The following is a 13,616-nucleotide window of genomic DNA, read 5'->3' on the forward strand; positions in this document are numbered from 1 at the left end:
GTTAAAAAAACTTTCAGCTGAAAGAATGAGTGAAAACGTATATAATGTAGGCTATGAATAATTCTTAATTATATGTGATGTTTCAATATTATGTTCCATATCGTAGATGCAGTGTAGATTATGCTTACACATTTATATTTAAATTTACATTTACGCATTTGGCAGATGCCCTTATCCAGAGTATCGGTGAACACTTGTTCATTAGGTTACAGACACCATCAACCTGAAACTCTGTTCTGACTCTAGTTCAAGTATTGCAGGAAGAGGTAGGTCTTCACCCGTCGTTTGAAGATACACAATGACTCGGCTTTTCGGACATCTAGGGGGAGTTTATTCCACTAAATCGGTGCCAGAAAAGAAAAGAGTCTTGCTGTATACAGGTACCTACCTCTTACCTTGATAGATGGTGGTACCAGTCGAGCAGTGTTAAGAGTGATAAGAGCTTTGAGCTAAGAGCAAGCTGGCCCATTTCTGGCTTTGTATGTGAGAAGATGCATACACAATCCCATCAATCCCATCCTTCAAACAAACTGAAAACATGTTATTGATTCAGGAATGAGTCGACTCTTTAACCTGGTTCTTTTAGATGAGAGACAATTCACAAAGAGCTATTGAAAATGAAGATGTATTTTGTATTTTGTATTGTATGAAACTCTTCAGTACTAATAGACTATTGTTTGGAAGGGTTTGGTTAAAGTCCTAGGACCACTTAGATGCCACTGCTAGGCCCATTAGCAAGGTCCTTACCACTGTACTTGTCAGTTGTATAAACAGATAAGGGTGTCTATCAAATGCCATAAATATAATGCCAGGGCTCTCAAGTTTTGAAGACGGGCAAGAGTGACATCTCCAACCCCCCCACCCAAACACAAACATAGGCCTACCCTTTTTGCCACCTTCTCTGGGCCAGCATCCTGCAACCTGGCATTTTTAGGGGGCTTTCCACTCATGGCAAATGAGAGAATGCTTAGTTGCCTTTTAGTTGACATCTTTGAAAGACAGATGCAATGATCAATGCATCAATGCCCAAGATATCAAATATGACATGATTTTAAAAGTGACCTATAACATCGACGATGCAATACAATTTAATTTATTTAGTGCTAATTTATTTAGTGATAAAATTATTAAGCCTATTTGGAGAGAGATGTTTAATGTGACAAAATGTCAGTCATCGTGTGATAACGAAAATATGACTAGGCCTAGACCAGTGGTTCTCAAACTTTTCGGCGTGCGGCCCCCCCTTGTATACAGTGCATCCCTACTTGCCCCCCAAAATAAAATTTGATGTAGAACATTCCAAAACTTAATATTTGAATTACACAAAACATATTAAATTATACAATGTAGTGCTGTTGGTTGGTAGCCTAATTTTTCTGAGATTTAATTACCCAGAATTTATGATAAATTCGTTATTTTATAACATGTCATAAAACCGGGGCCCGCTGGCACCATCTCAAGGCCCCTAGTTTGAGAACCACTGGCCTAGACTACTTGTTCTGAGAAGGTGTTGTCAGTAAACCGGGGCCCCTTGGCACCATCTCAGGGCCCCCAGTTTGAGAACCACTGGCCTAGACTACTTCTTGTTCTGAGCAAGTGTTGTCAGTGAACAGGCTGTAAAACTGTTGGCTAAGTTACAGATACTCATGATAAACTGATACTGAATATCTGGGAAACATCTCTAACAGCAGTCAAAATGTCATTGTGTCATTTGTGTTAAACAAGTTGTGAATTTGTTGTAACATTACAACAGGAGATCATGACTTTCTGTGCTCAAAGTGATGCTCGCAGCTCCAGTGGTTTTCTGTGAGGGTGAATTAGGATGATGCTGAACAATACCAGGATATGTTTTTTTTTTCCATTGGTTGTTAAGTTAAATCTTACCCAGATACAATAGTGCTATTTTCTGATTGGCTATTGTGTAGCATCTTTTTTTTTTTTTTTTTTTGATTGGCTGATAAGTGTCAGGCTCGACTAAGAACTCCTTGGTTCCTGCCCGGTTCTATAGAGACAGCAGTGCGGACTGATACATTTTGGGCGCTGCGGCATATTAAATATATGATAAATAGTCAGTTTTTATGCGTGACAAATACAATGCGTGACAATGCGTGATACTTGAGAGCCCTGGAGTCTAACCGACAAACTGCATTATATTCCTGAGGTACACAACAACACTCGAGTCTTTCAATACGTCATCACGCACTGCTAACGTCCCTCACGGCTGGCTGACGTCACCACGTCAGGTTAGTGTCAAAACTTCCGTAAAGACACCACCCTGTTTAAACTTAGAAATAAACAAGCGGAAAGCGGATGAAGATCTATATTTGTCTTCGGAGAGGATCGTATGCGTGTAAATAACAGGTGTATGCAACTGTAACGTGTTAAATTTGTTCATAGCCACGGGTGTGTCGTTTTTCGACAGGTTTTAGCATTTAGCCAGGCTAAGCTAAGCTAAGCTAGCTTGAGCTGCAAACATGATGGCGTCTGGTTACAACGCTAAGGAAGAAGACGGCCACCATTCCGGGGCCTCTGGGGCTACTGGAAACGCTGTCCGGAGTAAAAAACCAGACAACACGGCTTTCAAACAGCAGCGTTTACCGGCGTGGCAACCGATTCTTACGGCTGGTACCGTGTTACCGGCGTTCTTCGTTATCGGGCTAATCTTCATCCCTATCGGTATCGGGCTGTACGTAACGTCCAACAACATCAAGGAGTTTGAGGTGAGAATGTGACCCAGTGCAACCTGTATAGTTTAAGAGGTATTTTGAAATGGGAGGCCATCTGTAGTGTAGAATGTACAAGCTCTGAGAATTCTTGCGTCTTTCAATTCTAAGAAGGCAAATTATTTAATTTCTCAAGTGGCCGCAAGGCGCTGGTAAAGCTGTCCTAGAGGCAGCTATGTGCTAGAAAAGCTGTCCTAGATTCAGCTATGTGCTAGAAAAGCTGTCCTAGATTCAGCTATGTGCTAGAAAAGCTGTCCTAGATTCAGCTATGTGCTAGAAAAGCTGTCCTAGAGGCAGCTGTGTGCTAGAAAAGCTGTCCTAGATTCAGCTATGTGCTAGGAAAACTGTCCTAGAGGCAGCTGTGTGCTGGAAAACTGTCCTAGAGGCAGCTGTGTGCTGGAAAACTGTCCTAGAGGCAGCTGTGTGCTGGAAAACTGTCCTAGAGGCAGCTGTGTGCTGGAAAACTGTCCTAGAGGCAGCTGTGTGCTGGAAAACTGTCCTAGAGGCAGCTGTGTGCTGGAAAACTGTCCTAGAGGCAGCTGTGTGCTGGAAAACTGTCCTAGAGGCAGCTGTGTGCTAGAAAAGCTGTCCTAGAGGCAGCTGTGTGCTAGAAAAGCTGTCCTAGAGGCAGCTGTGTGCTAGAAAAGCTGTCCTAGAGGCAGCTGTGTGCTAGGAAAACTGTCCCAGAGGCAGCTGTGTTCTATTGAAGAGGCAGCAAAATTCTAAGAAAGCTCACCCAGAGGCAGCAATGTGTCTTAGCCCCAGCAAGGGTCATATCTTAGATGCTTAGGTTAAAGTCATACCAGTATAAATGTGAAACTACGATATTTGTCCACTGCTGGCAGAGATTTTTAAATAGTGATTTGATTGTGATCTCGAACAGCAGCACAGAATATGATTTGTCTTAACATGCACAATATACAGTTGTTGGCTTGGAGAACGCACCGGTTTGACTGCTTTAAAGCTTGTTTTATTTCACTGTAGTTTTGTTTTGTTTCTGTCCATGGTAACTAAACTTACTGAATGCACAAAGACGAAATGGAGTGAGCGCTCTACTGATGCACAAGCTCATGAAACATTAAACAAAGAAGCAAATACTTGCAGAAATGTACAGTACAGTCCACTCTTCTCAGTCTCCTTTAGTTCAATTCATTTCTGTGCGTTCATGCCATAGGTCCGTAAATATCACGGACAAGTGTCTGTGTCAGACCATGAGCATTTATACACAAACATTACAGACTTTATACAATCACAAGCTGCTGACCTCTCGAATCTGATTGGTCAGAAGGTGTTTGTCAGTTTTCAGTTGACGATTTAAGGGAGTTAGTCTCCAGTGTTAGTGCTTTAGATCAGTAAACTTTACAGAGATAAAGCTGCTACGTTCTTTGTCGAGTCTTTGCAGTTTCTATCTGACATGACAAGCTGTTGTTTTTTTTTGTTTGTATTAACGTTCAGTTAAAGATGGATTGAAATAACTTTTATAAGTGTTATGCCTTATGTGATTTGTAATAAAGCTGAGTCATGCCTCAGAGTGAAGCTCTATATTTACTCAACTCTCTCTATCTCTCTCTATCTCTCTCTCTCTCTCTCTCTCTCTCTTTGAACAGCTTGATTACACCGGGGTAGACGCCTCAAGTCCATGCTATAACTGCTCACAGAGCAGCTGGAACAGCACAACGCAGTGTAAATGCTCACTGCCCTTCTCTCTTGAGCAGCCCTTTGAGGTAAAACGCACAGCTTGGCTTCATTTCTCACACCTCATTTTAAATACATTGAGTATATGTCTGTATAAATGAATACTACAGGATGCATTTGAACTGTTTTGAGGAACTGAACATTTGCAGGAGGGTCCTCAATGAGAACAATGTGCTTCCTAGACCAAAAGTTCCTGTTTGGCTTTAACGCCTCTCTGCTAGACCTCTGATGCTCAGTGTAACTGTGACACGGCTGAATGTTCTTTTCAGCTTTGCATCCCGGAATACATTTTGTTAGCTCTCGTAATAGAAGCTGTAATATAAACAGGGTTATAGTGATATGGGAAAGAACAAATGACTACTTAAAAATGGACCAATGGAAAAATCTATACAACACTGAGCTTCAAGGTGAAAGGGGAAATAATCTATACGTGTTTTGGTGCAGTGTTGGTTCTCGTGCAGTTCATACTTCCCCTTAACACACTGAATCAAAACTGGCCTTACTTCCATTCTAGTGAATGATTCAGCTGTACTTCACACTTACAACAGTGTTTCTCATAAATGGCTCAGTGACTTTCAAAACAAATTCTTTCAATTCTTTAGTGTGGTGGAAAACACACCCTATATGATCAACCTTATTATATTGTGGTTCTCAAAAATTTTCATACAAATGGGAACTTAATGCTTTTTATTAGTTTTCTAAAAAATAATTTGACTTCCAAAATTTTTTCTCTCATCCCCAGAGCAATGTTTTTATGTACTACGGCCTATCGAACTTCTACCAAAACCATCGTCGCTACGTGAAATCCAGAGATGACAGCCAGCTGAATGGAGACCTCAGTTCTCTGAAGGTGTGGATAGAAGATTAGAGAATGAGTTTCCACACTGTAGATCAGCATTCAATATGATGTACTGACCATTAGTCTCATCACTGTTTGTTTGTTTTTTTTCTCCCACAGGAACCGAGTAAAGAATGCGAGCCGTACCGCACGGTTGGAAAAGCAGCCATTGCCCCTTGTGGTGCTATTGCTAACAGCATGTTTAACGGTAATACAAAATGTTTAACGGTAAAACAAAATTGAATTTAGTGCAGTAATTTGATTAAACGAGCAGTTATGTGGTAGCCAGTAAGCTTGATGACTTTTCCCTTATTTCCACACCACAGACACACTGGAACTGATTTATATCGAACCCAACGGAAGCAAAGTACCAATTCCATTGACAACGAGGGGCATCGCCTGGTGGACGGATAAGCATGTGAAATTCAGAAACCCCGGTGGCAGTAACGCCAACCTCAGTTTGGCCTTTCATGGTAGGACAGAAAAATCTAACAATCTTAAGATTCAGAATACTTCCTGAGATCCAACAAAGTCGCAAGGCTTATATTAATTTTGTATTTAAGCTTAAGTATTATTAGCAGTTTGATAAATAGTTAACATTCTTATTGTTACTAAACCATACTCTTATAGGATAGGTTACTCCACATCGCTTTGGTCTGAGTCTGAAAGTGTGCTTGAAAGTGTGTGTGTGTGCAGAAGGAAGTAAGTGTCAGCAGTATAGTCAGTGTTGGTGATTGAATGAGTGTGTGTATGTTTATTGAGCTAAATACGTCTAATACATGTAATGTAATCAAGTGTAAGAAGTCTTTGTTTAGTGCTCATGCTGTGAGCAGCCATGCTGTTTTGACATCTCTTGTTCAGAGTTAAGATAATCGCCCCGAGTTCTCGAGTAGGAGATTTTGAAGGGGTGTTTACTTTGTCCCTTGCTATTCGGAGATCACAACTAGTAGTCCACGGCCTTCACACTTTTTTCTTCTTTAAAGGAAGTCTTCTTTCTTTCAGGAACTGTAAAACCGGTAAACTGGCGTAAGGCTGTCTATGAGCTGGACTCGGACCCGGAGAACAACGGCTTCATTAATGAAGATTTCATCGTGTGGATGCGGACGGCCGCCCTGCCCACGTTTAGGAAACTCTACCGTATCATCCAGAAGAAGAGCAACATGACGCCGACGCTTCCCAGAGGAAACTACACTCTGGAAGTCACTTACAGTATCCTTTCAGTTCAGATACGATTCTCAGTTTAACTGCACTCTGTCAGCAGTAAGCTGAATTGTAGACCGCATCGCCGAGTGTTTTATTACTGCTTTTATTACTTTCTTTTATAAATGTGAACTTATTCACCTAGAATTGGTCTATTTTCTAGAAGAAACATATGTAACATACTTTAGGGTTTTAAAAATATACTGACGTGTAAATGCTTTGTGAAGGTGTTATCGTGTTGTGCTCCCTGACCCAGCACCCTCAGATTATCCAGTGCGCAGCTTCGATGGCCGGAAGCGCATGATCCTCAGCACCATCTCCTGGATGGGAGGGAAGAACCCGTTCCTGGGTATCGCCTACATCACAGTGGGCTCCGTCTGCTTCTTCCTCGGAGTCGTCCTGCTCGTCATCCACCACAAATACGGAAACCGCAACAATAGCTCTGATATTCCCAACTAAATCGGGGTGATCTCGACTCGCATGCCCATGTCTGCCACATGCATGATGAAGACCAACCTCTTACCCTCCGAGCTCCTCTGTGTGTATATGTGTCCCTGTGTGTATATGAGTCTCGTGCTTGGAGCGCAGCACTGCAGATCATTTAAGTTTATGACCGTTGTTGAATCATATCTATATCTATATATACGTATTTATTTTTTAAAGAGGTTAACGATGTTCTGTATTGAGTCATGATTTTATTTTTAGCCAGTATTTCTGTAATTTAGTATGGCACACAAGCTTCTATAATATTACATGTATATATTTGCACAGGCTGTGATAAGTGTGAATGTATAGAAGCTATAGCTGAATTCTTGCCTAAGTGTTACTGCCTAAAGAAAATGACCGGACACGTGATCCAATACATCGTCTGTAACAGCTGTAGTTCAGCCAAACACGAGCCTTACAGCTTTAGTGCAGAGGCTGATTAACTAACAGTGAAACGCTTGTAATTAATACACAACTCTGAAGTTTATACAGTGTAAAGTGGGTTTTGGGATCGAAACTAATTCCTCCTGCGGTTCCTTATTCCTTATAAAGCGAATTGTTTGACCCATGTGTGTTATTTAAATGCATTCCATTGTGTTTTTTTTTTTTTTACCTGAGGGATATTGGTTTTATGGTTTGAAGATTTTGAGTGTTACATATTGTCATCTTCATGTCACGTCCAGCTGTTTGCAACTTAAGCTTGGCACAGCTTTACGTCCTTCATTTGGGTCACTTTCACGGATATGTTTGTCGCTGTTGTTTTCAGAGAAATAAAATTAGATGGAAACAAACTATTCAACTCCTGATTTCACCTTTTCGTATCTAGGTCTCATCGTGGGCTTTATTGATTTCACTGTGTGATGATACACTGGAGTTTAGTACAAAAGTGCAGCAACTCCTTTACACACCATTTTCCAGTGACACTAGTGTGTGTGTGTGTGTGTGTGTGTGTGTGTGTGTGTGTGTGTGTGTGTGTGTGTGTGTGTGTGTGTGTGTGTGTGTGTGTGTGTGTGTGTGTGTGTGTGTGATGGAAGCATTGGCATGAGATATGAACTTTAAAGATTTGAAAGCTGATCTGTTTGAGATGAAGTGGCACAAGGCGAAAGGAATAAAGCACCGCTGCATCACCTTCTCTCTATAAAGATGAAGCATGGAATAAATCCCACTGCTGTCACAGTTAGCAGTATTGTGGGTAATGTTCAGAAAACCAGCATTCAAATTGAAAATACAACATACAGAATTTTCCATTAAAGGAAATTACATTAAAATTAAATTGGAGTGATGCGGTGAGTGAAGTCTCATTCACAAGTTACTCATTAACAAGTTATTTAATTATATATGATGGGCATACTGTAACAGCATTACAAAAACAACTTTTTAGTAAATATTACTAATAATCAAGGTGTAATCCACTATTTGATAGTAGCATATTATATAAATATATATTTATATCAGTCAGAACAGTCTGGAGCTAAACACCGTCAAAACTGTGGAGATGATAGTGGACTTTAGGAAAGACCCCTCAACACTACTCCCCCTCACAATATCCAACAGCCCGGTGTCATCTGTGGAGGCCTTCAAGTTTCTGGGCTCTACCATTTCCCAAGACCTGAAATGGGAGTGCAACATAAACTCTATCATCAAAAAGGCCCAGCAGAGGATGTACTTTATACGTCAATTAAGGAAGTACGGTCTGCCACAGGAGCTGTTGATGCTGTTCTACACTGCAGTCATAGAATCTGTCCTGTGCACATCCATCACCATCTGGTTTGGTGCAGCAACAAAACAGGTCAGAAACAGACTGCACAGTAAAAAGAGCAGAAAAAATAATTGGTGCCCCCCTGCCCACTCCCCAGGACCTGTACCATACAAGAACCAGAAACCGGGTAGGTAAAATCACCACTGACCCTTCGCACCCTGGACACAACCTCTTTCAGCCCGTCCCTTCTGGCAGGTGCTACAGAGCTTTGTTTACTAAAACTGCCAGACACAGGAACAGTTTCTTTCCCCCAGACAATCACCATGATTAACAACTCACCATAATTCTATTCCCTGCCTTATATCTATAAGTACTGCATTATCAGAACTGTCAGTCATCACATCATCCGTATACGTTACACACACTACTGCTGCTGTATATTCGACAAAAAGCATGATATTGCACAATACTGTTATTTGCACTTCCCAGACTTTATGTACATAACTGATCAGTCATAAATTCTGTATTCATATTTAATACACATAATTTCTATTGTACCACATCTGCATTGTCTTGTATGGTCTGTATTATCTTATATAGTATAGTATAGTGTTATTTATGTCTGTACGTTTGAGAGTCACAAACAGCTGCAACCAAAATCCCTGTGTGTGACAACACACTTGGCTAATAAACCTGATTCTGATACATTTAACACACACCCCTTATAAATAAAAGTGCAGTACCACGCCACAACAGCAGGTAGCGATAACGTTACAAACGAACCACAAGTAAAACACCGGTTCCATCTGAAATAGCTTGGGTTTTTATTTGTATTGCACTAAGTAGGGCACACAAGAGTCGTAAATCACAGCGCATGAAGTGTCCCTATATAGGGAGCAGGGGGCTATTTGTAGTTTTGCCCTTACTTCCTTCTCAGTGTCCTTGGCTGGAAAGACTAAGCGGGAGCAAGAGATAATGTATAGACACATCACGGTGAGTTTATTACAAATTCTATAATTTTAGAACCGTGAAAGTATTAATAAGGACGTAACGAAGAGTTTGTGGGATGTAATATGTTCTGGAGTTACGCTAAGCTAATGTATTTGGCTAGGTTACGTGTTAGCTAGCGTGCTAACCCAAGGCCTGGAAGGACAGAGAGAACTTGTTAATGTTTATGTTGAATTAGATTTTCCTCGTAAATATAATATTCAACAAGTAAACAAATAAATAATTTGGATAGAAATATTTTAAGAACGTTAGAGTTTGAACGTTAAGTTAACCGTCGTTGGATAAAAGGTTAAACGTCTAACTTTAAAACAGAAGCTAAACAGAAGCTTCTCAGGTAACTAGGTGTGTTAGTGGGATTCAAACAGATAAATAATCATTAAAAAATTATAATATAATCCTAAAACTGCTGCTCTGAAGCTGAAGAAGGGGTCGAAGTTAAGGTCATAACGTCTTAGTGCTTCCTCCTTTTTCTTGCTGAGAGAGGACCTGATTACTGAGCACTGTGTTTATGTTCTGGAGGTGCTTTTAGTATTAAAGCTTTAGCCTCGTCATCTAAATAGAAATATTACTGATCTGATCATGACCAGACTTTTCTGAGCTGAGCTGAGGGGTGTGTGTGTGTGTGTGTGTGTGTGTGTGTGTTTAGAGCAGAGAAATGAATGACCTGTACAGGACAGGTGGATCTCCAGGACTGGTGTTTAAGGAGAAATGGTTAATGATGATCTCAGCAGCATTTAGTCATTCCTGGATTTTCCTGCACAGTCGAACCCGTCCCAATCGCAGTCGAACCCGTCCCACTCGCATTCGCAGTCGAACAGAATCCGGACTACCCTGAGGGGAAAAAAGCTCTGATCGTGTGGATGTGCAAACTCCATGCACACGGATCAGAGACTTGAATCAAACTCTTAAGCTGGAGGTGTGAGGCAAATGTACGTCACCTTGACCCCGTCTCTTTAGTACTAACAGTTAAAGAGATGGTTTGTACTTCATCATGTACTTCAGGCTTCATGGACTAATCATCTAGATTGGAGCTTTTCACCCAGGACTTCTTTAGCTGTAATATAATCAGTGAATATAATTAATTGATTTAATGTTGGATGGAATTACTAATATTTCCAGCATTTAGCAGACACCCATATATCCAGAGCGACTTACATTATCTATCCTTCTTTTTTATAACTGAGCAATTGAGGGTTAAGGACCTTGCTCAGGGGCCCAACAGTGGCAGCTTGGTGGACCTTGGATTCGAACTAACAACCTTCCGATTGGTAGCCCAAAACCTTAACCACAAGGCTATCACATCACATACAATAGTAATGGTTAAAAAATTAAATTTCAGAAGCATGGGTCTTGCTGGCTGACTTTGTCACATGGACAAATCAGGAGAGGGAGTTTTCTTCACACAAAGAAATACAAATGTACAGGAAAATAATCTAGATGAAAGACTGAGTTTGCCAAGCAAGAAGAGGCATGATGGACACTCAACCTGTCCAATCTGTCCATTTCCATAATGCATGCATGAAGAATTAGGTCCAGTGCTGTAATATTTAGTGTGTGTGTGCAGGCGATTCAGCAGCTGTCCCGGCGGACGCTAACCAGCAGCGCTCGCAGGCAGGTGGAGAATAAAGTGCCCCAGAAGCAAAAGCTGTTTCAGGTGAGCTGATCAGATGATTCTGTCTTTATGGCTAATAATGTCCACTCCTGGAGATGTTCTGCAGATGTTATATGCACATTTCATTCTGTTGTGTCTCTCTTTTTTCTTCTTTGTTCTCTTTGTCTTTCTTCATGTCGAACAGCTTTTTTTTTTTTTTTACCTCTGGAGGTCCGAGAACTCCCCAGAACTGACCACCACAGTGGCCGAGCCCTGTTCAGTCACCATCTTTTCTTTTTATACTACGCTCAAATAAATGCCACTTTATCCGTCGCTGTTATTCAGTCCTTCATGGATTTCATCATTTTGCAATATTAGAAATAAACGCAATACCAAGCGGACTCCACGATATTCAGAGAAACTCTGATTTTTTTATAATTACCTCAGATCTAGGTGTCGAACATGTGAACCGCTGTCATTTAAACTAATGAAAAGAAGAAAGCTGTGCATGAATTTCTCTCTTTTTTTCACTTTTTTTTTCACACACACACAAAATCTTCTAAAAGTTGCATTGCAAATTTTGAAAAAAAAAAAGGCAGCAAAATCAAGGCATTTCATCCACAACAATCATAAACAAATCCTTGAAGGACTGAATAATGTTGAAACCAGAGCCTGTGTGTGCTGCTCAGTATTAAAGATAACATCACATTCACATGTCTACTCTTTACAATTCAGTATTATTATTATTATTATTATTATTATTATTATTATTATTAACACAAACACTCTCACCTTAACACAATCTACCTTTACATAAGGAAAGCATGTGTGTGTCCTCGGACGTTCGATTGTTCCCATGATTTCAGCCTCGGAGTTATTGCGATTTTCTAAAATGAACTTTCCTTTTCACATGAACACAGAAAGATCGCGAAGCTTTACACCTTCATTTTACAGCAGATTATTCATACACATTCTGAGGTGAAATGAAATTTATGCACCACGTAAAGAATAAAACACAACAGGGCATTGTTTACAGCAGCAGTCGCTCCCCTAACTTAATTCTCTCGAATTATACAAGGCTAAAAAAAAAATCGATTAATTTGATTTGTATGTACGTTTCACAATCCACAGAATTACAGATTGTTAATAAGAAAGTTAACAAGACAAGAATTGTGTATAATTAGTATTACTATTAGATTTAATAAATAATTATACACCATTCTTGTCTTGTGTTATAGGGGCAGTTAAGATTGTACAACATTCAGGAGCACAAAACCGTATGAGAGCTGAGAGCATCATTCCATGCGCTTTGCAAACACACAATTGATCAGTAATACACCACGTGTCTTTTTTTTTTTTTTTTTTTTTCCCTTCCCTCCTCTTCTTCCCTTCTTCTTTTGAAAGTGTGTGTGTGTCTGTGTGTGTTCACTTCACACTCAGGTTGTTGCACTCGAAACGTGTCCAGCAGATAAGTATATCTTAGCCGAACAAGGCTGTAACACACTAACCCAAGGATGGTGTGTTAGTGCAGTCTAACAGCGGCAGTGTAACGTTGTGCGTAAACGCAGCAGCAGTAGCATCACACAGGCTTTTACACACAGCACAGTCCTTTAATTCATGCTTCTAGTGTGTAGAGTTCACTTCGTCCTAACTGCTGTTGTGGGTTTTATTCTGGGTGAGCTTCTAACAGCCAGTTTGAATCATTCAGCTTTCTTTTGATTGCTTCCACCGAAGACTTTGGATGGCAACAAGGCGACGTGAATGATCGTGATTGCCGGATTAATTTTATTGTTCTGTGGATGTGCATGTAACGGTGAAATTTACTACTGGCAATACGTGCTTGTAAAATCAGAAATGTTCACCTACACAAATCACCAGCTCACTGTTACCTATTATTATTATTATTATTATTATTATTATTTTGTTTTTTTTTCATTCATTTATTTAACTTATTTTTGGTGGGAATTTTCTGTGGGATAAACTGGGTATAATAAAACAAATCACAGCAAAGTAAGAAAATTCAGACCTGTAAATAAGAGTACATTGAAACTATAATTACTGAGCCACTTGACATTGTGGTATATTACAAAAAAGAAAGTTAAGACTGTAAACTTGTTGCATAATGAACACTAATATGCCCTTATTTTCATGTGTCTCAGGAGAATAATGGCGTACCAGTTCATCTGAAGGGCGGTGCTGGTGATGCCATCCTGTACCGCACGACAATGGGCCTCACCATCTTGGGTACGTTTTGGAAAACGAAGCCAGGAACTGAGCCTCCTGAGTAAAGCAGGAGTCAAACTGGAGTCTAAACACATAACCGACTAGCTATTTATTCCATAATCAAAGCACAGACGATTCAGGTTGTCATCACTG

General features: G+C 40.3%; 2 protein-coding genes across 3 annotated transcripts in view; both read left to right on the plus strand.

Moving 5' to 3' along the window:
• The first annotated feature begins 2,059 nt into the window (after nt 1-2,059).
• Nucleotides 2,060-7,733, plus strand: LOC113655679 (cell cycle control protein 50A-like). 2 transcript variants are annotated; one of them, XM_027166366.2, is made up of 8 exons: nt 2,060-2,243; nt 2,423-2,720; nt 4,331-4,447; nt 5,161-5,268; nt 5,377-5,464; nt 5,583-5,729; nt 6,259-6,465; nt 6,722-7,733. In XM_027166366.2, the coding sequence occupies exons 2-8, from the start codon at nt 2,475-2,477 to the stop codon at nt 6,913-6,915; spliced, it is 1,107 nt and encodes a 368-aa protein (XP_027022167.1). In that variant the 5' UTR covers nt 2,060-2,243; nt 2,423-2,474; the 3' UTR covers nt 6,916-7,733. The 2 variants fall into 2 exon arrangements, with proteins under 2 accessions (XP_027022167.1, XP_027022166.1); XM_027166365.2 differs by having other exon boundaries at nt 2,238-2,720.
• A 1,751-nt stretch (nt 7,734-9,484) lies between these two features.
• The window catches only part of LOC113655690 (cytochrome c oxidase subunit 7A2, mitochondrial), a 4,874-nt gene continuing 742 nt past the window's right edge, over nt 9,485-13,616 (plus strand). The window contains exons 1-3 of the mRNA XM_027166383.1: nt 9,485-9,634; nt 11,214-11,303; nt 13,400-13,484. Coding sequence (XP_027022184.1) covers nt 9,617-9,634; nt 11,214-11,303; nt 13,400-13,484 — 193 coding nt within the window. The 5' untranslated portion in view covers nt 9,485-9,616. The remainder of the gene's footprint in view (nt 9,635-11,213; nt 11,304-13,399; nt 13,485-13,616) is intronic.

Source organism: Tachysurus fulvidraco, chromosome 16, assembly GCF_022655615.1.
Source record: "Tachysurus fulvidraco isolate hzauxx_2018 chromosome 16, HZAU_PFXX_2.0, whole genome shotgun sequence".
NCBI classification, from domain to species: domain Eukaryota; kingdom Metazoa; phylum Chordata; class Actinopteri; order Siluriformes; family Bagridae; genus Tachysurus; species Tachysurus fulvidraco.